The sequence below is a fragment of the Gambusia affinis genome, linkage group LG21 (genome assembly GCF_019740435.1).
Source record: "Gambusia affinis linkage group LG21, SWU_Gaff_1.0, whole genome shotgun sequence".
NCBI classification, from domain to species: domain Eukaryota; kingdom Metazoa; phylum Chordata; class Actinopteri; order Cyprinodontiformes; family Poeciliidae; genus Gambusia; species Gambusia affinis.
The window spans coordinates 10,659,925-10,686,181 of record NC_057888.1 but is presented as its reverse complement, the minus strand read 5'-3'; the positions used below and the strand labels follow the sequence as shown (position 1 = coordinate 10,686,181).

Here is a 26,257-nt window from a genome sequence, read left to right as displayed (position 1 = left end):
CGTTGTTAGAGTGATGTTATTCTGTGTTATTCTGTTATACTCTTCAACAATTTTGTATATCATTAGTTGGCTAACATAGAATATTGGCACATCCGGTCATGCAGAGGATTGTGAGGGGAACTGTGATTATCAGCTTTAGCAATAGCTTTATGGTTATAATTAGCTCAGAAGAATTAAATAGTGTCCCTTTTTTCATATTGCCTATCATCTTATAGTGTTCTGCAGCTGGTATTCCAGCTGCAATAAAGCAAACAAAAGGGCCCTGCAGAGGGCAGTGGGGGAGTAGATATTATTAGCATAATAATTAGCATTATGGGTGCTAACCCTTAAATCATCGTGTATTTTGCAGCTACTACACCAAATCCAACATGATTAGACAAAAGGCCAGTGCACTGCGAAAGCTATATTTCTGTAAAATTAAATGTAGTTTTTTCTTCATTAGTAAGGTGAGCTGTGAGCTGTCAATATGATGAATTGATGTCTTTTATATAATCTATTTATCCAAAGGTTTCACTAATATGTAATCCATCCAAGAGAAGTGCTGTGTTGTTACTTTTGTAGTATATAATAAGCAATGAAACATGAAATTGAATTGAGTTGATATTTTCCAGGTCCTACTTGTATTAACTGTGTTCCACTGTGATGGAAATAGCACCTTCGGATTCAGTCCTGTTCACACACCAGTTGGAGAAGAGGGCACAGCAGATGGGTCCGTTGCTCATCACAATGTCCACTTGTTCTAAAGGGGAAAGCGGGGGCCTCGGACAGCATGTCTTAAGTTGTGTAATCGGCTCTTAGTGTCACAAATAAAAATCACGCGCTTGCTTTATTTTTTTCTCAGGTTGTTTTTATTTTTTTTGTCTTTTCTTTGCCATCTTGTTTAAACTGAGACATTTTCTGGCACCACTTAATGTAAAAAAAAAAATATAAAAAAAATTAAATTGCATTTCACAGACCAATGTGGTGTCATGAGAAAATAAATCACTTCTTCTTACAAAGTGTTGCTGCTTTAACAGCATCTGGCTCCCAGTTTGTCACAGAATCGTCTTTGTGAATTGACAGCTGTTCTGATTTTTTTTTTTCCTCCCAAAAAAATCAAGTAGTTCTCCTGTGTTTTAACAAAGCAGCCTCATTTCATTCTCTCCCACTTTACAACTCAACCATCTCTTCATATTACAGGTCAGCGCTGCGGTGCTTAATTATGTGCCGGCTGCTTGGGGGCCTCTAATAACCTGTCATTGAGGGGAATTTGAATGTCACACCATTTTGTTGGGCTCTAATGGCAGCAGGCAGATCCACTGATGAGGCGTTTTGGGACAATTACAGAGGATATTCAAATCACAGATCCTGGGTGTGTGGCGAAGAAACGGTCGCATGCACAGCCTTGATAGAGGCTCACTCCGAACCCAGTACATGCATGAAGACGTGCACGTCCACACTTGTTGTATCTTGACCCTGCAATCCATGTCCTTTGACACACATAGACACTATCTCTTCCCCCTCCCTCCCCCCCTCACTGCTGCAGCTCAAACTGTTTCACTGTAGCCTGAAAGCTTTTATTATCCATCTAATCCAGCGATGTCATCAAGCCGGGAAGATATGCATATCATGAATTATTTTGACACTGGGACCTTTTAATTTTCACCGGCAATATTTCATCCCACCAATCAGCACCTGGAGTGGTTGTCGCCAGGCGGACACAGTGGTGTCAGAGGACGAGACCCCCACCCCCCCACACCCCTCTCACCCTCCCTCCTCCTTTCCATCACTGCCACAGAGAGGATCCAAATCTTCCAGGGGACGGTAATGAGTTAGGGCCACAATTCTGTGAGTGGGGGTGCGAGTGTGTGTGCATTTCATTAAGGCCCCATGCAAACTGCAGGAGGCAATGCACAATATGAGGAATGACATGTTATGATAAAGACTCAAATGCTTTGACATAATTTTGAAAAAGGAAGACAGACAAACTCATAAGCTACTGGCTCAAGTTGCACTTCAATATTTCAAAGTCAACCTATATCAAGTCGTTGGAAACTAAATATGCTGAGTTACAAGTCAGTGCCAAACTTTGTTATCCAGTTTTCAACTTTGAAGCTGAATTACATAAACTAAACTCTGTGAAGTTTAAAATGGCTACAGAGTTAATCTCACAGCTTCAGTCTGTGTTGCTTGAAATCGAGTACAAAAGTTATGGTGATGAGTTTGATTGCTGCCACCCAGTCATCCTCTACGTCTCAAATCAGACTGCTGCCAGGAAAAGTTTATCAAAGCACACCGGTTCTTACATAGTTTCAATAGCTTCATGTTTGTTGAAGGATAAACTTTTAAATTCTTCTATTAACCTATGAAGCACCAAAGGTTTTTGGGACAAAATATCTTTCATGAGTTTTAATTTTGGACTTAATTTACTGAATTGCTTGAATTGTTTGTTACGGTGATATTCTAATTTATTGCACTCCATTTGTATTTAATGTTAAGGTTAAGGCTATCTAACTGTAAACTCAGAGGCATGGCATTCCCTCACCGCTGCCTGCAGTGTGAATGTGCGGAGTGCTTTGTGTAACTCACCCAGCTCCCAGTAGAGCGGGTATTATGTGAGCAAATTGGATGCTCAAACAGTCAGTCCGTGACCTTCCCTCATCCTGGATGTTGACCCCCGTATAAAGAGAGACATTACATCTCGTTACACAACAACACGGCCCCGGCGCCTTGCCTCAGATAAAGAAAAATGTCTCAATTAAATCTTCACCGGGGCCCCTCCGTCGAAGAGTTATCACCGCTCTGGCAGGGCTGATCGCTTACACTCACACATCCTCAAAAGTTATTTGACATAAATTGCAGGAGTCACATCATTTCCTGCCACAGTCTGAGCAGGATTTACGGCTGATCCCATTGACTGGGAGCTGAACCTTCAATAAAACTCCTCAGGGGACTCACCTTATCTCCTCTGCATCAGGGCCCCATCTTCCCTGAGTGCAGATTAAACATGCAAATACACACAGGTGGGAGGGTGATACTGAAAACACGTTTATGCACGGAGCTTTCTGCATACAAGTGGCCTGATATGAGGTGGAGGCATGAGGCTGATTGAGTTTTATCAGCAGGAGGAAGAGTGAAAAGGAGGCTCTGCTGCATCGCCGCTTATCTGAGAGTCAGAGAGGAGGGAAATTATATGAAGGTTTTATTTGAAAATAAGAGGCGAGGGCTGCATGTGCCTTCTGTGAACATCGCTAGAAATCTTTAAGAGAGAGTGAATGACTGAAACAATCAAAGTACTGAGGAGAACATTAACCACTGTGATTGAGAACAAAGTCAGAAAATGGCTACAACTTGGCAATTCTTTTAATGGAGTTTAAACACAACATGTTAAAAACCTATAGCCAAGCGCTGAGTTTGGTCTGGCTGGCTCACTTTCTCCTCTGCCGTCTTTCTGTCTCTCTCTAGTGGTGGAGCGCAGGAAATAAATTTCACAAAAGTGTCGAGTACACTGGTTCATTTATGCTTCGTGCTAATAAATACCTTATATTGATGTGTCTTTTATTGCATATACTGAACATTCACATTTATTTTGAATGTAAAAAAGTGGCCAAATTCTTAAGTTTTGGTTGAACTTTCCAATTAAACCTAAAGTTTTAGAAAAAAAAACAAAAACACCCTTCTGGAAGTCCAGAGGGGTCAGAATTGAAAACATCCAGATGATGCAGAAACTGAGTAAAGGCCTCCTCCACAGCTTGGCACAGGATTTCATCGGAGCCTCAGCATCAGCAGCATCAGTGGCTCCAGGGCTTCCAGCTGGACTTGGCGCTTACCTCTGCTTGCCTACCAGCACCTCGGCTGTGTGGTGTGTGTGTGTGTTGGGCGTAGGGGGAGTGGTAGGCAGGCCACAGGATTGCCCCTCGAGGCATCGCAATTATGCACCAGCAAAGAAAACAGAATTTTCTCTCCTCTCTTTCTCTGCGTGGGGAACGCTCGCCAACCTCAGCAGTCTGATTTGAGACGTAGAGGACGACTGGATGGCAGCGATGTGATGTCAAAGTATGCCAAACAAACAAAACAAAAGATCATCAGCGACAGCAGGAATTGAAAGCCGACACCGTTTCTCTTATTTCAATGTTTATCATTGTTTCGCATTAACAGTATACAGGAATCTACAGCTTTTAAAATCTGCACAGGTTATATTACATCTGCCAAGTTTGTACACAAGAGGTTACATTTCCGAGGATTTTGTCAGAGGCTCTTTCTCGATATTACAGCTGAGGCAAATGGCAAGAAGAAAGAAAAAAAAGAAATCTGAACAGGTTTCAAGTATTTTCTTTGCAAAATGAGCTGAAATCCTAAAAACAAACATGCAACAAAGATTAACTGCAACGTGGACAAATAAAGAAGAGAGTAATACTGCTGACATATGCACGTCCCGCTGACGCTAGTCTGCAAGGTGTTGTTGACCTATGGTGACATCAACCAGAAAAAATTATTGCTTTTCAAAACATGGCCACCACCAGTTTTGCTTTTCTCTGCCGTTTTCTCGGTTTGACCCCAACCAAACGTGACGTCTCCGTACCATGAAAGACAGAAAGTGGCCCGGTCAGCACTGGCTGTAATAACTGTTAATGACACAAGTCAGAATAATTAAACCTGAGGTGAAATTCAGGAGATTAAAAAGAAACACCAGCTGCTACGAGCTCTAGTCGTAATTTGTGACCTATAATAAAAGCCAGAATTATTCAAACTAAAAGTAAAATAACAAAAAAAAAAAAAGATCCTTCACGTCAGGGAATGAGGCACCATTTACAAAATATACATCTCCTCCACAGCGTTTGTGTGAGTCCTTCGAATGTGAGAGTGTGCTCCAACATGATCGCTGCTTTAAGGACACTGCTGGCTAAGCTGTCGTGACAATACTGCAAAAAAATGGCCGAGGAATTCAAGGAAACACGGGGAAATATTTACCAAGCAGGCGGCTTCATCATGCAGAGCTGTGGTGTTACTGACAGATCACAGCCCAGGTTGATGTGAAGGGCGAGGCTGAGAGCAGAGGTAGCATCATCAATGAAGGATCGCTAACAGAGGAGCTCACCTTAGAGGGGTTACCTGCATAAGGTTACCTTGGATGGATTTAAATTTTATAAAGCAATCAAACACATTAAAAGGGTGTGATGAGCGGCATCTAAATACTTGAAAAATCATCCAAAAGTTGAATTATTTCAGTAATTCAATTTAAAAAGTGAAATGCATTGTAAAGTGTCTGGATTCGTCACACCTCATTTTGATGACTACGGCTTCCAGGTAGTAAAAACACCAAATTCAGTTTGTCTGACAATTATTATAGCACATAGGACCAACAAAGCATTGACTTCGATGCAGAAATGAAACGCTACGACCTAAACCAGGCGAAAGTTCCCAGTCAAGTGAAATAAAACTTGTCTAGAGCCACAAACATTAAATGAACTGTCAGGGAAAAAAAGGAATTTGACAAATTATACCTGCAATAGGAAAATTTGTTATTTTTATAAATATATATACTAAAAACAAACATGCAACAAAGATTAACTGCAACATGGACAAATAAAGAAGAGCATATTACTACTGACATATGCACGTCCCTCTGACGTTAGTACGTTTATATATATATATATATATATATATATATATATATTTCACATATTCTTCTGTGGGATGTTGATGTTTGTGAAAAAATCCTGTAAAGCACAAAGTTTCTAACCCAGTTTGTTTAAGTTGATTTAAACAAACTTAAAATTTAATGTGACTAATTATTATTGCAAAAACCCGAAGAAGGGCTGAGACCTGAAAGCATTAGTTGAAACTTTACTACTTCTTAGTTATTAAGAGCCATGTAGAAGATCCAAAGAACTGCATGTGGGTTGCAAACCTCTTGACCTAAATCGGTTGACCTAGCAGCCATCCAGACAGACATTGACTTTCTCCACAAGCGTTCTAAATAAGCTGGTCTTCCACAGAGAGCATCTTAATGGAAGAGAGGAAGGAAAACGTTTGGTGGAAGACGTTGCAGGGATAACCACAGTCTGGAGAGGATCATAAAGTAAAGCCCATTCCTTAGAGTTGAATATTTACAAGTTCTGGACTGAAGTGGAGTCAGAGATGTATCCAGGACTTGAGGTACGACTGACTGTCAGTGAAGTCATGTGCTGGTGTTGGTCCTCTGTGTTTCATGAAGTCCAAAGTCAGCACAGAAATATTACAGCAGTTTATGCTTCCACTGCTAAGTTTTGCAACGTTAATTTAATTTCAAAGCAGAACTTCCATGCTGTAATTCGCACAAGAACGAGCCATGACCAAACTGAGAGGCTCACATTTCCGTTTTAAAAGCTTTTTTTTTTTTTTATTATTAATCTAATGTAATATTATAATTTTCCACAGAACTGAATTTTGGGTTTTCGTTAGCTGTAAGCCAGAGTCATCGAAGCTAACAGAAATAAACGTTTGAAATACAGCCATGTGAAATGAAGTTTCACTATTTAAACTGAATGACTTCATTAAATTAACTGGCAGGTGACATTTGGATGTATCTAGATGCCCTGCATCAATCAGCCAAAACACTCATAAGCTGTGATTTAAAAATCACAATTCAGTCCAACGCATGGGAGCCGGCGGCTGAATGAGCAGCGGTTTCTGCTGGTGTCTACTTTTTTCTGTGAACTAACAGCCTTTGTTCAGAGCTCTCAAATGATTTGAGTAAAATATGAATAAATAATTACAACTAACTCTCAAAAACCACACAAATTATTTGTGGACTTAGGCAACGGGCAAGATTGGCACATAGCATGCTGAAAAGAACAAACAAAACGTGACTGAAAATGTAACAAATTTAAAGGATAAATAATCTAATGAGGAAATATTGGAATAGATGGAAGGAAATGAAGAGCTGAACTCATGCACAAAAAGAGATGAAACTGAACCTCTCATTTATCTACTAGTTCAACATAGCATTACTCATTTCCAGGAAGCTATTTGGTTCTGCTGGATATAGAGTCCTTTGGCTATGTCCTCTAGATATCTGCAGTTAGTTTATAGTCATGAACAAACAGCCTTGTTGTGGGATTTGTAGCCTAATATTTGCACATGTTAAAGTTATTGCATGTTCCAACTGGCAGTCCAGCACATGTGCTGTTGAGAGGGGAACCTAAAACTAGTGACGCAGGGTGAAAACCGACACTATGCTGAGTGAGACGCGGGAAGCTGTCACCAGTAGAATGAACGTGTCAGGAAGTTGGCGGCCGTGCTGAGCCAGCCCAGGCCGTCTGTGACCGACCCCACCCGGGTGACGGCCTTGTCCTGCTCCTGCGATGGACTCTCGTCCTCAGGTAAGTAGTCTGGGATGTCTGTGTTCTCCTCCACCAGCACAGACGGATCCTCCTGGAATGGTACCATCAGCTGCAGCAAAGACAGAGAGCGAAACGCACAGAACACCGAGAGTGATTTGTTTACAGTAATTAATGCAACTTATCTAAAAATAATATCAGCTAATGTAAACAGCTGATAGCTTAATAGGGTCACAGTGAAGCCAAGAATCCTCAACTGTATTTACAAGACATGACTGAAGTTTGACTGACCCCTGCTGGCCACATGATGCATTGTTACAAATGTTCTCTGTGTGCGTTTAAACTGCAGGAACCAGCGCCAAATGAGTTTACCAGAACATTATGTTATCACTTACAATTTTAATATCATTGTGGACAACATGAATACCATAAAGGACTTATTGTAATACAGTTTGTTCCCTATTATACTGGGTGGATAGAGTCTAACTGCAGTAAATAAGGAATTAATCAATTATCCATCCATCCATCCTACATTACATTAGATTAATCAATTAATCAGGTGAAAAGTTCAAATGAGCTAATAATTTCCATTCTGATAATCAATATTTTTTTGAAGTACAATTTTGTTTACAAAAACATCAATTGATTTTATTTATGGTTTCGGTAATCTGTAGTGTTTCTTTCCTTTATACTGATTGCTTTTGGCTGTTGTGTTTTAGTTTGAGTATTTAAAATATCTTCCAGTTCTGCTGTTAAATGTCCTGTACAAAATTAAAGTTTATTAGTCTTAGGGAGGAAGAACTTGCATTGTTATGCCATTATCAATATATTTCTTGAAAATGGTCTCAAAGCAACAATACTGGCTAACTCAATAATTTCTGGGACAATTGTTAGATGCCCACTAGTGACACTAAGTCACAAAGCGGGATGGAAGCCCATAAGTGACAATATTTTGCATGAATAAAGCCATCTCATGATTTTCATGAAGCAAAAAATATCATGGTGGAGATCTATCCCAGAAAACAGCCCTGCTATTGATATAATAGTATTTATTCTTATGTATTTCGACTGAACATTTTCTACTCAGGGAATCATTTTCCCAAAACCCATTTTTAACCCTGACCCGCAGTTTTGTTCCTTTTCGCTGTGAAGTGTAAAATCAAGATGTTTATGTAAACAGAAAACGTCTCATATTGATGCAGCACACAACAGAAACATCCTGAATGCAATTAAAAACTGTTTTTTGCAGTTGGTGGAAATAGGTTTCCTGTGGTGGAAAAGAAACTCAAGTGTGAAGGTTTTATTGTTGAGAGTGTGCAAAACATTTCCTAATGGATGAATGTTCGCAGAATTGTTTCTACCCGAAGTCTAACAGGTTCTACAGTCAAGATATTCTGTTTAAATAATATATTTTTTGTTTGCAAACAACTTTTAAACTGACGTGAAATATCACAGAGCTGTGCCTCACACTCATAAGCCCTCACTTGGAAGTACCAATAATCCCAGTTAATTTAAAATCAATTGTTTACTTTAGCGTGACTTCACTTTGTTTTTAAACTGTAATCGCTATAAATCAAATAAAACCATCCCAAATTAATTTTGTATTTGTCTAATTTCACTGTTATGTCTCATCCTGAACTCTGATCTGATCACTGATCACTGAGTGTGAAGCAGCAATCCTTCCACTCTCCACAATTTTGTGGTACAAATGTAAACAACCGCTGCAAAAAAAATGTAAAAATTACAAAACATAATGACACATTAAGATTTAATCTAATTCCCATTAGACACAACAAGCTCACGGTCTGAGGAAGAGATGTGACAAATCATGTCAGCATAAATAGGTTTGAGCCAAGACCAGTCCACAGATAAACACCCCATCTTACACACTCACCTATCATCTGACTTCCTCTGTGGGGGGGTAACTTTATGTAAAGCAGTTTGAGTAAACAGTGCAACTTCCCAGCTGTCCTTACCTCTCCGCCGTCCTCTGTCTTCACCACCTGCTGAGCCTTCATTACTTTGGTGGAGTTAATTGCTGTTCCCAATGCCTGAGAGAAGACATTCAACGTCATAAAATTAATCTATCAAATGATATTACGCAGAGAATCGTCCCCCCCACACATAAATCGAGGGTAAACTTGAGTTGTTATCCATTTCAAAGGGAATACCTCAGCTTTAAGGTCGGAACGGATACGGACAACGCATCGCTTCACGGCCATCTGGAAGGTGAAACTGATGACTCCTCGTATCTTTAGCAAAGCCTCCTCACACAGGCTCCTTCGAGTCTGACGAGAGAAAGGACGCAGATAAAGAGAAGAGTTCACATCCCAGAGGCATGCAAAACAATAATTGTGTTTGCATGAGCTGTTAAATGTGGAAACAGCTTTCAAATGCTGCACAAACATTGAGCACGTAGAGTTTTGAGCCTCTGCAGCGTTGTGTGTTAGTGCAGCCCACCGGAGGCCGTCTGTCTGCGGTAATGTAATCTGGCTCGATGCAGGCTTCCTGCTGAGCAACACTCAGGTTCAATCTCAGCATCCTGCTGTTCAATGGCTGACATTTACAACCTGTGCCCTTAACCTTCTTATAAACCGCACAGACGCACCTAAGATGATGTGGCATATCTGCGATTATGACAGCAGCAAACATGTTGATCTGAAGGGGATATTTGCACATCAACCGACACCGGGTGTGTGTGTGTGTCAATGTGACAGGGGCAGGGCAAAGTCCTGACGCGTCGTGTGAACACTTACAGAGTCGTCCAGTCCGTCGATGTGCAAAACTACAGTTTTGGCCCTCTTGTTGTTGGAGCCGAGGAAGAAGTGGGCTTTACGGCGGCAGGACGCAGCGGCTGCCTCGGCCTGCTCAGCCTCTTCTTTACCAGCTGACTGCAGAATCTCGTATATCTCAGACGCCAGCAGTTTGGTCTCCCCGGGGGATGTGCTCCTTCAAGGTCAGAGACAACAAAAGAAAAACAATTAGAAACGTAGTCGTGTGAAAATGAAGTGAAATGATCGGTGTTGATCAACTGAGTGGAGGTGTGGATCTATGAATATAAGAGTCAGTTTTTTACAAAAATAAAATCAGAATGATAGAGAAATACAGCCACAGCAACATGAGAACAAAGTCTTAATATCACCAGAATAAAGTTGTAATATTAGGAAAATTAATTTTATGAGAACTCCAACAAGAAAAATAGGAAATTAATTATCCTCTTATAAATGCTTTTTTTTTTCTAGTTATATTATGACTATCCACTTGTAATGAAACAAACGTTCTTGTTGCCAGGTCCCACCTCTCCGTCATGCATCTTACAGAAGGGATGATTGAAATAAAAGCCACATTTTGAAAATATTTCCTGTCGTTTGTAATTTCACTTTTAGAAAATAAAGTGAGAAAGAAAAAAAATCTATTAAAATTGGAAATTGGGTCTGGTATAAAAAAATTTGAGATTTAATTTTTTAGCCATTCTGCCCAGCCCTAGTTTTTTTTTTTTTTTTTTTTTTACAAATCCAGATTACAGCATTCAACCAGGCATCAAAAATTGTAAGGCAAACATTTTATTATGTTATTAGGACTTTTGCTGAAGTTGTCCTTCATACATCCCATTAAATCCTGACTGAATAAAGGGACTGTCGCCACAGACCTTTAAATAAAGCTGTCGTTATGTCTCTCGCCTAAACAGACTACACTTCCATTTAACAATAAACGACTGGCCATCATTTGTATTGTTTTATTTTTATTGGTTTGTTTATAATTTAAATGTGAAAATAATTAAATTCATCTCCACATCAGTTAAGAGTGAGAAACATGTATGTTGACTGCGTGCGCAAGCAGCGTTTTACATTACTGCCACTCTACAGTAATTCAGCTTTAATAACACTCAGCCTGAGACGACAAGTAAAAACCAACATTGGGTCCAGAAATATTGCAGAAACTGTCCAAGCAAAAGAAAAAAAAAAAAAAGACTAAGGTTTAAAAAACAAAGTGCACCATAAGCATGCATTTCTGACATGCTGCAGACAGAGACTTACTTCTGCATGACATTCTGCAAGCTCAGCATCATGCCCAGCTCGCCCTTCAGCTTCTCTCTGTTGGCCCGACATTCTGCCAGGTAGCGCACAGCCTGCAAGAGAGAGGGCAGCTTTAATCTGTCTGCTGTTAAACGTCACAGAAAAGCGTTTTAAAAGAGGCACCCATGGTCAGCTGCACATACATTACCAAAACTCTGACTTTGTGCTCGTAATTAATAGGTCTCTTACATCAAACCACTTAAATGAGTAGCAGCAGTAACATGTGGTGCTGCACAAAAGTGTTTCGTTGAATTAAAATACGAGGATGAGACGAAGCCTGGGCTGGATTTGCATCACAAGAAAACGAGACTGTTTTTGTGCCAGAAATAACCTTACAGCTGCAACTAAAATCTGCTTCTATGCAGTAAAGGTGGGAAGGAACAAAAAAACCCACAACACAAATTTAAACCACTTCAACATCAACTGAATGAATACACTTTATTAATACCAGAGAGAAATTCACATATTTCAGAAACCACTAGAAAACAGAGTTAGGACACATTCTGTGTAACACCATTACTGTCGCCATTTTGTTAATATAAATCTGAACAATCTCAGTCTTTGCATAATGGGATAAAAAAACTTTATAGGTTTCAGGTAATGCTTACCAACAATGCAGAGTAGACAACCTGTGGGTTAGGATGGTCGAAAAAAAGGATGAGCCCCGGAAGGCAACCCTGGTCCTCAACTATGGCTCTTCGATTCAGGGGGTCCGCAGCGAGATCTCTCAGCTGGTTTACTACAGTCAGTGCATCCACCTCCGCACTCATGGTGCCTCCGGCTTTGATGGCACGTGCATCAAACCAACCTGTTCTCTTTACTGGAAAAAGAAAAATGGGACATTTTATTATTATTATTATTTTATTATTATTAAGGGGTTACAGGAGACAGTGATTATTAGAACACAAACCAAACAATAAATTTAAAGGAATTATCTGTGGACCATTAAGAGCCAGTTACATAAAAGCATAAAACAGATGAAGGATTAGAACTAAGGGTAACAAAAACATGTGGTTTCCATTATTTGTAAAACGTTTGGAACCATTTCTACATCTGGTTAAAGAGCAAGAGGACTGAAACCAAATACACGTCACTTATAGAAATACAAGAAGAATTTAGATTGTGAAATGAAATAAATAAAAATATATTGCATAAAAATAAACCTGTATGTAATTTATGTTATCAAATATACATGAACACCAAGCTAATAAAGGTCATAATCCGTGCTTTATTCTACATGACATGCAAGATACTATAATAACTCAGTATTAGCTATATATGTTGTGTTACACTTTCGTATTAAATTAAATTACACATTGAATTAGAGTTAACAACCACCTAAAATATGTTAATATACTTAGCTTGTTGCTTAAAACCTACAGATAGATGTCTGATAGGATTTCTGTAAGCCCTAATCGTTGTGATATTACACCAGCTGACAGGACATAGATTGATATTATTGACACACACTAAAAAAAACCGCAGCTGTTATATGCAACAAAATATATTTTTATATGAGGTTGGAAAAATATTTCAAAAATAAATCCGTTCACGACAGCACATTAAGGCTTAAGTATTAACGGGTTTGTAACAATGAACGTAAAGGCTCGGGTTTTTTTGTCCCCAGGCTCACCTTAAATCACGCCCTGTTGTACACAGCCGATTCAGCAGGGGCTAGGCTATGCTAACTATCCGTACTCTAAAGCTAGCTTTATGTCAGTTGGTCATGAAAGTCCCAAGCCAAATCCGGATCGACTCAGCCACTACGAATACAAAATTGACACCTGAACCAATAGCTATGTTACGAAACTACCTAAAGTAAATAGTAACAAAAACAATTTCACCACCCCTTGGCCTGTGTCCCCTTTCTTCCCCTACGCTTCTTTTGCTAGCAGCTGTGCACAGTGTTTGGGTTTTGAAAGCACACTGACAGGGTGCAGCTGTTTTGTTATCAAGGACATTCCAGTGCCACCGACGGGATGTCAGTATTATGTGTAATTTTTCCACCGGGCTGTGCGGGAAAATAAAACAAACTTCCCTGAAATCTGATTGGACGGGGAAACCTGATTGACTCTACAGTGTAGACGTACATGCTGTACGATACGTCATAGCGTTAGCCATATAGTGAGTGGCATTTGTACTTTAAGAAAAAGTTTTGCTAATATTTTATGTAAGTAATTTTTTATATTTAGTCGCTTCTATATATAAAATAAAGCTGGGGATGCTCCATGGATCCAAACTTGTTTGGGTCGAACTGAATATGTACCTTTGAGCCAAGGCCAGAAAGTGATTGGTTTATAACCAAATGACGAAGAGACAAGCAGTGCTTTTCATTTCAGCTGTCACTGATCATACTTCTGCTTTGTACTGTCCACTTACTATTACTTATCTCCAAATGTTAAACAGATGAGGCCCACAAACTACACAGTCACAAAGCTTAAGCTAAAGAAACTAATGCCATACAAAATATGGAAGTAATTTAGTAGTCTGTCCATCTCACGGTAAAGTAGGAGGATGGGCTAGTACTGATTGGTGAAGTGGATAGTCACTCAACACAAACAACCAATCCGTGTTCTGTAAATCCAATAATCCAATTGGTTAAAAGCGCAATCCTAAAGTTCTTCCCACATTATCTATCCCTGTATACTACATGCTCGGCGTCGTGTTTGGAAGATCCTTAAACTAGTGATAGCGGCTTTCAGTAAGTTTAACTTTTATGCAGCTGATTTTCGGCTACATATATAGCGGTAAAAATTTATTAGGCAATAACACTCCCACATTTAACTTAATCGAGACATAAGTTTAAATCTTGAGAAGCGTAAAGTTTGGATTAGCCAAGAACCGCTGCTATCGTTAGCATTAGTTAGCATTGTGACCCGCTAATCGAAGGTCTGGGAAATCCAGCTAACTGAAGAATAATGTCATTAAAAGAATGGCCACTTGCTGTCGTCCACTTTGAACCGGCGTATTTTTGTTCATTTTAAAGTGGCTAAATATCAAAACAAACGTCGGTGTAAGGTAACTTTCACTATGTAGCTTTGCCCTGCGTGTTTATTTCCACGGTTTCAGTTAAGGACAGACAAGGTTACATTGGAAAAATTCGATACGTTCTAAGAAATGAGAAAATTGACGAACAAACACAAGCACTGCTATCAGAAGTATGTTTGCTGTACTTTCTTTGTTAGACCCCTTTTTTCCTTTCATAGTTTTACGACTTGCACCACTTCTTGGAAGGATTCATAAAGAAATGCTTTTTTTGGATCAAAATTTACTTTAATGATAACATTGGAGGACAAAACCAACATCATAGCAAGGGTTGGCATAGAGTATATTGTATAGACCATTTTCAGTTTGTTTATTCAGTTTTTTTTTCTCTCTTCCAGCTCCTCTTTTTGGGCTCTTTCTGTGGATCATGCTGATCTGGAGACATGTTCCCTATGCATTTTTGAAACTGATCAACAGAAATGAGTATAGAACATGCAAAGATTGAAATGGACCTGGTGGGTGACTGCTTTATTATTATTATTTTTTTTTTTTTAGTGCTGTCCAATATGTGAAATTGCAATATTGAGATTCTTAACATCGCAATCACTGAGACCTGATCTCTACAGCACAGGACAAAGATTGGGAAGCAAGATTAAATTTATATTGTATTCATAATTTTGCAGAGATGGGGAAAGCTCAGGGAGAGTGGTGGGGACATTGTGATTATGGAAGAGAATAGTGGTGAGAAAAATTTGATGCCAATCAATATTGTCATTAAATTATCAGCAGCTCTACATTTTATTCACATCCAAACCAGGAACTACCACCCTGTTTATTTCAATGAACATGTAAAGTGTCTTTTGATGTCAGATTGGTGGAAATGGTTTTCTTGTGTCCCCTAAGAGAAAAGGAGTCCCTGTAGCAGACATATTGATGCATGTTTGTATTTTATTTTCCCCTTGTAGGCCTTTGGTTCAGGAAAGGCTTATGGTTCTTCCAGAAGCTTGGTAAGGAGAATCGCGTCCAGTCTTCCGATTAAGCCATGCCCCCGGGTTCATTTTCAGGTAAGGTGTAACGGCCTTTTGATTTTTATCCAAATCTAACATTTCTGTGGGGATTTGATGGCTGCTTCAGCCATGTTTTTCCACCCTTTTTCCATCCATTTCTCCAAACTAATGTCAAATCCTTGTATCAACAAAGCTCACACCCTCATCAGTTTTTGTTTTTCTTTTTTTCTTCTTCTTCTTCTTTGGCTGTTTCCACTAATGAACTATAAACAGAGAGCGTCTCTGAACTCATGATCGCACGTAGGATTTTACCAGTGAGAATTCTGACTGTTTGGATGCAAGACTTTATAGATTTGATTGACATCTGATTTCCTTTCATTTCTGCTTTTTCGCTTTTCAAAACTGTGCCCTTTCTCCTTTTTCTCTTCTTTCTGCAGCTGCCCTCCCTTTCTCTGAGGAATGCAGTCTGTCTGCTTTAGGTCAGTCTTGCTCAGCAACCGTCAACAACCTTGAGCTTATTGAAGACTCATTGAGTCACTGATACATGTAGTCAGGCTGTGGACCTTCTACAGTTTCTCTATTTCACCATATGCATGGGACTGAATAGCATCCAAATGGACTAGGTTTTCTAATTCATTGACTTTTATATGGAATCTGTTGCACAGGTTTATTTTTTTAGGGACACCAAAATAATGGAAGCTGAAAATAAATGCGTGCAACATGCCAAATTGTAAAGATTGTATTTATTTATTGAAAAGAAAGCAAAAACATTTTCTCTGTGTATTTGCCACTTTGTGTAGGTTTGTCACTACAAATATCTAATTAATGCATTAAAGGTTGTGGTTCTTGTAAGAAAATACAGAAAAGTTCAAGTGTTGTGAATACTTTTGATATTTGTTTTTATTTATATCTATCTATATATATATATATATATATATATTTGTGATTTAATCCCAGAAGCATGCTTTTAAAAAAGTTGAAGTTTCTCCTCTTGCTCATCACTTCTAATATTATATCTAGTATAATGTTTGAAGCATTTGAGATTTTATTCTTGGGAGTGTGGTAGTGTTTTGGTGTGACTTTAATTCTTGCAGCCCAGGTTGTATCTGCTAAGCAGTGTGACGTGTTTGTCCATGTCTGGTTGCTCTGATCATTTTAATAATGCAGTGGCACGTAAATGTGGTGTACTTTGGAGCACATCACACAATTTCTGCATAGGCCTGCTTCATGAAAAGAGGCTGTGCATATTGGAGTATCTGTTTATAATTTCTGTTGTGAGGCTACAAGATGTACTCTTTATCTAGTAACTGCTTAAGGTATGTCTTATAAGCACTTTTTGAATTTAGAGTCTTTGTTTCTGTTTATTTCAGATTTTTAAATCTGACATAGCCAGAAAATACCTGTTCTCATGAGTGAAGAAATATACAAATGTATTGATTACACAGTGAAATGGTGATGTTGGGTTTTATTTCTTTAGCATTTGGTTTGTTGCCTTTGTGTAGAGATGGAGTTGCATCGGTTTCCAAATTCTTCATTTTGTTTTTATTTTCATTTGTACTAACTGTGATTCACTGCTGAAGTTTACCCCAGTGTTAAAGGGATTTCCTCATCCCTGCAGCTTTACCCATACACTGAGGAGGCTGGAGTTCTCATCAGAGCCAAGAGGCAGACCAACCTGGTCGCCTCCCTCGCTGACGTCGCTTGGATCGATGGGGATGAAGAGGATGATGAAGGCTACTTTGGCAGATCCAGGTGAAAGCACTGAACAAAAAGTCTTCCTATGTTTGCACATTTCCAGAGACATGTAGGGAAACATGGTGAAAACGCAGAGCACACCATCCCTGACGTGGAACATGGTGTCATGCTGTGCAGATCTTGAGCAGGGACAAGGAAGCTTAATATTTGTGAAGACAGATGGAGATGAATACAGAGCAATCCTGCAAGAAGACTTCAAGGTTGAAAAAGTTTTGCAGGCACTGTTGCAGTGAAAGTGTTGTGAAAAACCAGTTAGGATTTTTCCTCCACTTCCCAATGTGCACTGCTTCATGTTGGTCCATCTCACACAAGTCTAATAAAGTGTGTCCTAATTTGTGACAAAATGTGAAAAAGCTGAAGGAGTAAAAAGAAGGTTGTGAAGCTCTGAGTTTAAGCGGCGGGACTTCCTGACCTGTGGTCTCCTTGAAGCAGGCCAGGAATCCCAGCGGGCTTCATGTTTCGGGCCCAGCAGCCTCGTCCTCAGAGGAAACCGGTCGCCCGCCGGCGCTCCCTGCCCACTCTGCACGAGGACGCGCCTGACCAGCTTGGACCAACTGCTGCAAACGACGAGGCGATCCAGAAGATCAGCGCGCTGGAGATTGAACTTGCCAAACTCAGAGCGCAGATAGCTCAGATTGTCTTGGCTCAGGAAAAGACGGCGCAGTCGGGTAAAATATTTATTTCTAGCCAATCTGATCGTTTGTCTTCTACTCTAATTCACTGTTTCCACTAGATGGCAGCAGACCTCTACATGACTTGAAGCTTTTATTCTTTTGTTCCCATTTCACTCCAGCTGTTGTTGCTGGGGCTCCTCCACCTTTAGGAAGCATCCCTCCTCCTCCACCACCACCACCACCACCACCACCTCCTGCACCAGCACTACTGCGAACATTTTCAGCCATTGAGCTGATTAAAGAGAGAAGGGGGAAGAAGAAAGATGAGCAGGCCGCTGTGGATTCAATGCCAGCAGAAATCCCCAGCATGCTGGACATCCTGAAGGACATGGACAAAGTTAAGCTGCGGTCGGTCAAAAGGTTCGTCTCAAACCTTCAGGCTCAGTTTTGATGTACCGAGCGTTTTATTCATTGATTCTAATTTTTTTTTCTTTTTGTAATTTTTTATAGTCGCTTAGAGAAAGTTGAAGACAAAACAAAGTCCAACGAACCGGCCGACCCTGCGGGTCTCATCGCCGAAGCTCTCAAACGCAAGTTCGCCCATCGGTTTCGAAATGACAGCGGACAAGAAGGAAGCGACAGAGAAGATGTGAAGGTCGCCGACCCAGAAGCCAAACCTCAAAGTGAAACCCCTCTGGTGAGACGGATAAATTTATCCATCTGGTGTCCAATTAGACGGTCCGGAAGAGGATTAGCGCCACTGGGAAGGAAAAAAAAACGTAAATAAAATTCTTACTTTTATCTCAGAATGGCCTTCCCTAACCCCCAGAATCATGGCTTTTTTTTTTTCATATAATTCTGACATTATATTCAGAATTTTAACTTTGTTAATCTATGTCATATAACTAAACGCACTTAGGTGGATGTCAATTATGTTGTCAGCATATAAGAATAATTACATAATTTTTTTTTCCTTGCTGTAGTATTTGTAAACCTGCACTTTAACTACACTGAAAGCTGGTCCCAAATTTATGACAGATTTGAATTTTAACACTACATTTGTCTGATTATGTATAAACAATTATTATTCTGAGGCGGGAAAAACGTCAGAATTTTATTTATTTTTTTTCCAGTGGCCCTAATCCTTTTCTGTAAGAAGGTGAACATTTTGGAGCTTTGTAGATGAGCAGATTCCTGATCTGTCTTGTCTCATCAGTTTGGGCAACACATGCTGAAACCAACTGGAAGGAAAAAGCTGCTTTGACCAGAGGAGCCTGAACGTCTCATCCAGAGAATCTGTAGCTTCTCTCTGCTCACCTGGCTGGACCGATTTTTAATCATCTCAGTCCAAGATTGTGGATTTTTCTTTTGTTGTTGCACTTTTATAATTTATATCAGCTTTATATTTTAAACCATGGTTTCATGTGAACACAAACACTAGACAAATATTATTATTATTATTATTATTATTATTATTATTATTATTATTATTATTATTATTATTATTAACCTTATTTTGTAGTTATTTGTTTTAACTTGTTGCACATGGAAGAGGAGTGAAGCTGGAGAAGCTCATTTAACATGGAAGGGAAAAAAAGCACTTTCAGCCATTTGGTGCAGTATTGTTGAAGAACATGTGTAAATTGTAGTTTAATTTGATTGGGAGGAGGTTATTTATATTCAGTCCAGGTAGATGCTGTAGTTTGTTTTTAACAGTGAACGGTGTGACTGACTCGTCCATTATTCGTTTCAAGGTACTCGACCAAGTGTGGGTTGACGGTTGAAAGAATTTGATCTTCTGTCAGGTTCACCAGTTCCAGTAAAAATGTGTTTTAGTTTATAGCATTTGTTTTATCTCTTAAAAGCCAAAGACATTCCACTGATGTCCTGCAGGATTCTGCATTTTGTTCCTGTTTTATTAAACTGTGAGGAAAGTTAAAATCTCTTTAGAATTGCTGCTGTAGTTGCACGAGCAGTGTTCAGTAATGGTTATGCTTTCAAGAAAACAATCTTATGTTACAATTCCTGCGGTTTAAACTGATGTTTGGAGCCATTATAAGTATCTTTTCATTTCACTTCATAGCTGCTTTATTTATAAGGGAAGGCAGACAAGCTGTCAGTAATGTTTTTGTTGGTTTTACAGAAGAGTTTTCTAAAAAACTGCAAATAATTTTTAATAAAAGTTGGTCTCTCTTGACTTTTTGGTGTTGATTTAACATTCCTTGCAAATGTTTGACCAAGAAATGATTTCCATTGAACAGTTTCTAAGAGGTGTAATGAATAATTAACATTTTAATATTTTCTGTGTAGATATTTTCACATATGTGGCCTTGAAAAAGCTACTACCCCTTTTTACACATTTTCCTATTTACAACATCAGTTTGTATTTTAATAGGATTTTAAAGCTGCAATTCAAGTTTGTTGAAGTGGCATAAAAGTGATCAGGGAAATCTCTAAATATGGAGAAAACCGGCCCAATGGATTCCCTCACTGCTTCCAATCTGGCTGAGCTTCAGCTACTTATAACACTCCTGCAACAGTTTGTACAAATACACCTAGGAGTGACATGGTCGCATGGCAAAATAAGTACTTATTTTACAACTATTAAATTGAACATGGGTGAAAAGCTGTGCCAATGAAAATAAAGAAATGTTGCATCAGAACCATGAAAACTGTCCACAGGATCCGTGTAGTTTGGAGGTTCAGTTTAACCATTTTCGTCAAGCTGCGATCATATTAAAAATATATTTTAAAGCCGGTTGGGAAGGTGATCTTCATCTCTAAGATCACTTCTGTTTATTAAACTTGGTAAAATGTCTTCGTTCACAGGACTCTCCTGGTTTGGAAGAAGCTGCAGAATGACTGAAAAATGAGAATGAATGCTTCTAAATCAAAACAAAGTTTTTGAGGCCAATTCCATAACATGAAACTAATAATTTAGACTGCTTGCAATCTTAGTCAAATTTTAATCCATTTTGTTCATGATTTGATTGTGTTTAACTTTGTAACTGATACTTGCATGTCTTTCTTTGCCAAATTTCCCTCAAAAAGGATTTTTCTAGTCTGGGATCTTGCTGCATAAATAAAGATTACATAAAACACCTCAAGTCAGAGTAAGAGAGGACAAAAAACAAAGTTGATTTTAAAAAAAAAGTTGGAGGGGTCCATAAGTACCTTTGTAGAGCAGAAGTATTAAAGTGAATACTCATGGAAAATTCATCAACAGGATTTATTATTCAAATCGTAACTGCAACAGGCATGTATCAAAAAGGTCAATACAGCAAAGCCTTTACAAAAATCTGGCTCGACACTGAAGTCTTCCCAAAAATGGCTGTCGCAACCAATTGTAAACAGTTGTATCAACAGTCTTACAGCACTTTACAGCAAAATACAAATCAGCTAAAGTAAGAAAAGCACCTGTTATCGTTCCAAACGTTTAAACACAAACACAACATGTGCCACTGTACAGAATCAAAACGGACAACCCAAACAAACAAAAAAAAAAAGGAATGGAATGTTTTTGATTCACTCGACTGGTTCTGTATCCGCACAAAAAGGAAGGGGGGAAAAAGAAGAGGAAAAAGCTGGAGTTGTTCCTCACAACAGGAAAAAGTAAAAAAAAAAAAAATTTAAAAAGGCAAAAGGGGGTCAGTCAGTGCATTCAGAAACAAGCACACCATGCACTTGATGGGAACATGAGTTGGTTTGGTCACTTAGCATAGTTTGTGCATAGTAATAAGGCATCAGTCGAGCAGTCCGTCAGGTTTCATGTGGCCGTGAGAGACATTCTGCGCCGAGGGAGTCTCCTTCGGTTTATCCAAACCAACAGGGGGAAGAAAAAACAAAAAAAAGAAACAACCCTGCATCGTCTGTAGCCACCTCCGTCTCCCACCTCATTCGCTGGATAAAATAAAAGACTGGTAAGAACCCTGAGCGAGTGGAGTTGCATGGAGTGACGATCCAGGTGAGATCTGGGAGAGTCTGACCCCTCTCCGGTCGGCGGGGGGACTGGGACGACGCAGAAACACGGTCGGCGCCTCGCTTCACCAGGAGGGGGTCAGGGAGACAATGTGCAGGAACACACGCTAGCACAGGTGGAGTTAATATGGCATCTGGTTTGTTTTGAATAAAGTTCAGCTCATGGCTTCAACAGTGGGACGACAGTTCAGTCGAGTGGTTCGCTTCTTTTTGTATGCCTGTGCTTCGAAGGCAAACTGTGGAGCCGACGGGAGTCGCTTCAGTCCAAAAGGGAAAGAAAAAAAAAAGTACAACAAACATGGAGATGCGTAAACAGTCTTCTCAGAGGCAGCAGAAGGACTGGGCTTGTCACATTTCTTTTTTTTCCCCTCTTTTTTTTGGACATAAGGAAGAATCTTCAGTACAAATGCAACACGGCAAACTGAAAAAGTCTCAGGAGGGTCTCCGGATACTCCAGTTGTCCATCAAAATTTGTATTTTTTTTTTAATTTTTGTTTTCAAATGGCACTTCAAAAATACCAACAAAAAAAAAAAGAAATTAAGTTTTCAGTTTATACTGCTTTCACCTTAATGTTCCACAACAACAACAAAAAAGTCGTTAATGCCTCAAATACAGTCCCCAAATAAATAAAACAAAGCAAATAAGAGAAAATACAGCAGTTGCCAAATGAGGTATCTATGTATTGCTCTATGCCAAAAAAAAAAAAAAAGTAATTAAATAAATTAAATAAAAAGAAAAATCAGTGGTTTATTGTAATGGAAGGCCAAAGCAACAACATATCAACAAGGTGTTCAAATTAGGCTGGGCCTGCGGTGGGAACTCCACTTGCCCTCAGTGTGTGGATGAGGCCCTGGGGCCAGGGGTCAGGAGGTCGAAGTGAAAGGGCGAACAAGGAGTGTCAGGATTCTCTGCTTCCCTGAGGTATTACTTTGGAGCGACTTCCTCCTGCGCTCGGCTCCGTCTCCTCGGAGATGACGGTTTGCTCCGGTTGCAGGCCGCCCCAGCTGGCCTTGTTCAGCCCCATGTGACCCAACATGGTCTGAGACAGGCGCGTGTCCGAGAACCGGGCCCACTCTCCGAACAGCGGCTCTGCCACGTACGTCATGAAGCCTGGAGGCGACAGATCAGCAGAGGCTTTGGCTAGGACATTTACGGACCCCCGTCAAGATGTTTACACGCACTCCTCACCAGAACAGAAATCAGGCTTTTGACCTCTCACCTCATGACAGCTGGATGGATTTGAGCAGGTCTTTACTTTAAGGGTGAATTATTTTAAATTTACTGTGGATTTTCTCTAATCAACATAAGCATGCAAATAATAAGCTTCCAATGTTTCAGTTAGACAGTTCAGACAGAAAGATGTTGACATATTCAGTTAGAATGATGCTAGAAGTTTGTAGGCGTCTGCAAAAAGCTTCTTTGCAACCTGCTAAGCCACATTTACCAAATACTCATAGGGACGGATGCAAATCTTTGAGTCTGTTATAATTCTGACTATACATCAATAAGAGAAAATTCACAAATTAAAATTTTGAGAAGGAACTGATTCAAAATGCGTCATTAAAATCCCCAAATTAATATGATATCCTGGTGACACATTCTAAGCCAGTGGTGTCAAACTCCAGTCCCCAAGGGCCGCAGTCCTGCAACTTTTAGATGTGCCTCTGCTGCACCACACCTGAATAGAATAATTAGGTCATTAGCAAGGCTCTGGAGAACTGGTCTACACAAGGAGGAGGTAATTAAGCCATTTCATTCCAGTGTTTTGTACCTGTGGTACATCTAAAAACTGCATTACAGCGGCCCTTGCGGACTGGAGTTTGACACCTGTGTTCTAAGGGGTTATCCTGAGCTGTTTTTGTCTTTATGCTGCTACAGGCTGCTGGAGAACAACCAATTTTCTTCACTTTCTTTTTTTCTACTACTTTCCAATTTGCATTATTTGCTGTTCTCTCTCCACTGAAATGGCATCTAGTCTGACATTCTGTTTGTCTGATGCCTTCCTTGAAGGGGAGCACCGGCTGAGATGATGCTGCCAACTAATAAACGTTTTCCCTCTCCTGACATTAACTTTCTGTAAAGTGCCTTAAAATAACATTTGTTGTGGATTGACGTGACATAAATAAACTTAATCGAATTAAATATCACTCGTATCTACCACCCTTACCTATCTGGATGTTGCCGACGGTGTTCGTCTCTCTGTCACAGAGCGGGCTGACTTGAAGGTTGTGTTTCTTCTCGATGTCTCCTGCATGAGTCAAGCAACAAGTCAAAGCCAAATCACTTATGTGTGAACAGTTTTAGAGTTAGAACAAAGTAAAGCTAAAAGCACAAAGTGGCCAAACACAACGCATGCAACAGATACCCTGTTCAAAGAACTCCTCCGTCACTTTCTCGCTCCACTGTTTGCTGAGCTCCCAGGGTCTGCAGGGGTTACAGATGTCTGCACACTTCAGAGCCATCTGCACAGGAAACGGAGAGAAAAACGGGATACCGGTCTGCTGACGGGCTGAGGTCTGATAGTGGAGACTGGGTATGTGGGTATGTGGGTATGTGGGTATCCAACCTGCAGGACGAAGTGACGATGGCTGGCGTTGCTCAAGCACAGGCTCTCCTGGTCCAGGTGGGTGCGAAACCTGGACAAGTAGTCATTCTGTCTGCTGATGTCTGTAGCCAGGATTAAAGAGCCCAGTTCCCTCTCCATGTTCATGCTGTGGTTAAAGAGACAAACGTGCGATCAGACTCATTTTAGTGCTACAGCCAAAAGGCCTGAGTATTTGTTGCCTAGGCTACCTGTCCTCAGGCGGCAGGTGAGAGAACAGTCCGGTCTCTCTGAGGAGACCCACTGCCGACTTCCAGTGGTGGTTTTCCAGAACTGAGGTATTCTGTTTAATGAAGAGGAAAAAATAGGAAATTGCAACCATTTTAGTTCCCATTTCCTGAACGGCATCTAAGGCGGGTCGGTTTGTAACACTTATGGAATCTTACTCTATAGAGTGTGGCTAAATAGTGGTCAGTCTTAATGAGAAAGGGCTGGTTGACCCCAGGATGGTCCAGGTCATGTGTGGCAGCCGCAAGAAGTCCCAGCAGGATGTCGTACGACGTTAGAGACTTTGACAGCTGATGGGACAACAGTAACACAGGCATCTTTGTTTTAGCGTGTTTTCCTTAACAAGTAAAACGTGATAGGCTTCGACTGCTCGTCTCACCATGGGCTCCTGCAGGTAGCAGTACATGGCTTGTGTCACATCTGCAGCATGAACGGAGTTGTGATATGGGTTGTCATTGTGGTAGTCTTCCTGCACCAGGACCAGAAACCTCCAAAGCTTGACCATGTCCAGCTGAAAGAGGTCCACCAGGCCGTACTGGTTGAGTAGGTGGAGGGTCAGGGTGATCAGGCTGTTTCCTGTGCAGGAAGAGTTGCACCGTTAGATTCTGGTCTTTATGAGCATTCAGTCTTTCTTTGATTAACTGTTAGATTTAATGTCTCTGTAAGTAAATCCCCTCTTACTTCTGTGGAAATGCTTGTGGTAATTTAGTTATTTTTTTTTTTAATTCACGTCCGAAACGGAAATATGGGACCTGCTTTCAGTGCTTTGTTTGGATTTTATGTGATTGACACAAAGTAAAGTAAATTGCAAAGTAGAAGAAAGTAAAAACTGAAAAGTTAGGCTTTATATTCTGCCACCCTTAGCCAATATTTGTATGTTTAGAGTTGTTATCCTGCATCTCAGTCTTTTGAAGTGCAATTCCTCCAGGATGGCACTTCACTTAGCTTTAGTCGCCTTCTAAGTAGCTGCTGTCTGTGCTGAAGAAAAACCCTTAACCCTGATGTGTCATCACAGGGATGGTCTGGCAAACTGCAGCTACAGATATCTTTCAATAATGGATTTATTCTTGCCACTCTTGTATAATAGGTCAGTTTTGTGGCGACCATGATAAATGGTTGTTGCATCAACAGATTTTCCCACTTGAGCTGTGGATCCCTGCATCTCCTCCAGAGTTACCACGGGAGTGTTGGCTGCTTCTCTTATTAATCCTGTTCCTGCCGGGTCTCTCTGCTGAGTCCCTTGGTCTTCATGATGCTGTTTGTTCACTAATGTTCTTTAACAAACCTCACAGAACACCTAGATTTATTCTGAGATTAAATTAAACACAGTTGGAGTTTGTTTTCTGATTCTGTGATTTCTGTATGTGACACCCTTCAAATATGAAACCCACACATTTTATTGCCATTTCAAAATTATGCACTACTTTGTGTTGACCTGTCACTTTACATCCCAATAAAAACTCATCCTGCACATCATATATTATCTAGTGATTTAATTTGTGACTAGAAACTGACTGCATATTCACTTGGGCTGATTTAATCACTTGACTTTAATCTACTGCTGGAAGATTACCTCTAACAAAGTTATCTGGACTAAAGTAAACACATGAACAAAAGAGAAATAGGATTATTTTGCATTCTGTACAAAAGTTCCTGTCATAAAAATGTAGCCCATTATTGCTGTTAAAATTATTTTTCCAATGTTAATTA

General features: G+C 40.0%; 3 protein-coding genes across 9 annotated transcripts in view; 1 reads left to right on the top strand and 2 right to left on the bottom strand.

The window, feature by feature from the left end:
* Positions 1–4,080: 4,080 nt before the first annotated feature.
* Positions 4,081–13,311, bottom strand: armc1 (armadillo repeat containing 1). Of its 2 annotated transcripts, none has more exons than XM_044105471.1 (7): positions 13,011–13,311; positions 11,986–12,197; positions 11,339–11,430; positions 10,058–10,250; positions 9,473–9,589; positions 9,278–9,352; positions 4,081–7,413 (listed from the first exon to the last, which is right to left on the bottom strand). In XM_044105471.1, exons 2-7 carry the CDS (start codon positions 12,145–12,147, stop codon positions 7,222–7,224), a joined length of 831 nt encoding a protein of 276 aa, XP_043961406.1. In that variant the 5' UTR covers positions 12,148–12,197; positions 13,011–13,311; the 3' UTR covers positions 4,081–7,221. The 2 variants fall into 2 exon arrangements, with proteins under 2 accessions (XP_043961406.1, XP_043961407.1); XM_044105472.1 differs by having other exon boundaries at positions 13,226–13,299.
* A 672-nt stretch (positions 13,312–13,983) lies between these two features.
* mtfr1 (mitochondrial fission regulator 1) lies at positions 13,984–19,935 on the top strand. 2 transcript variants are annotated; one of them, XM_044105470.1, is made up of 8 exons: positions 13,984–14,078; positions 14,761–14,877; positions 15,328–15,426; positions 16,988–17,121; positions 17,557–17,792; positions 17,918–18,158; positions 18,249–18,435; positions 18,955–19,935. In XM_044105470.1, the coding sequence occupies exons 2-8, from the start codon at positions 14,842–14,844 to the stop codon at positions 19,000–19,002; spliced, it is 981 nt and encodes a 326-aa protein (XP_043961405.1). In that variant the 5' UTR covers positions 13,984–14,078; positions 14,761–14,841; the 3' UTR covers positions 19,003–19,935. The 2 variants fall into 2 exon arrangements, with proteins under 2 accessions (XP_043961405.1, XP_043961404.1); XM_044105469.1 differs by having other exon boundaries at positions 13,999–14,078; positions 17,554–17,792.
* A 1,013-nt stretch (positions 19,936–20,948) lies between these two features.
* pde7a (phosphodiesterase 7A) overlaps positions 20,949–26,257 on the bottom strand; it is a 32,068-nt gene continuing 26,759 nt past the window's right edge. For all 5 annotated transcript variants that reach the window (XM_044105466.1, XM_044105465.1, XM_044105463.1 and 2 more), the window contains 7 exons: positions 24,927–25,123; positions 24,706–24,837; positions 24,511–24,602; positions 24,284–24,428; positions 24,083–24,179; positions 23,885–23,965; positions 20,949–22,827 (listed from right to left, as the gene is read on the bottom strand). In XM_044105466.1, the coding sequence (XP_043961401.1) occupies positions 22,616–22,827; positions 23,885–23,965; positions 24,083–24,179; positions 24,284–24,428; positions 24,511–24,602; positions 24,706–24,837; positions 24,927–25,123 (956 nt within the window). In that variant the 3' untranslated portion in view covers positions 20,949–22,615. The remainder of the gene's footprint in view (positions 22,828–23,884; positions 23,966–24,082; positions 24,180–24,283; positions 24,429–24,510; positions 24,603–24,705; positions 24,838–24,926; positions 25,124–26,257) is intronic.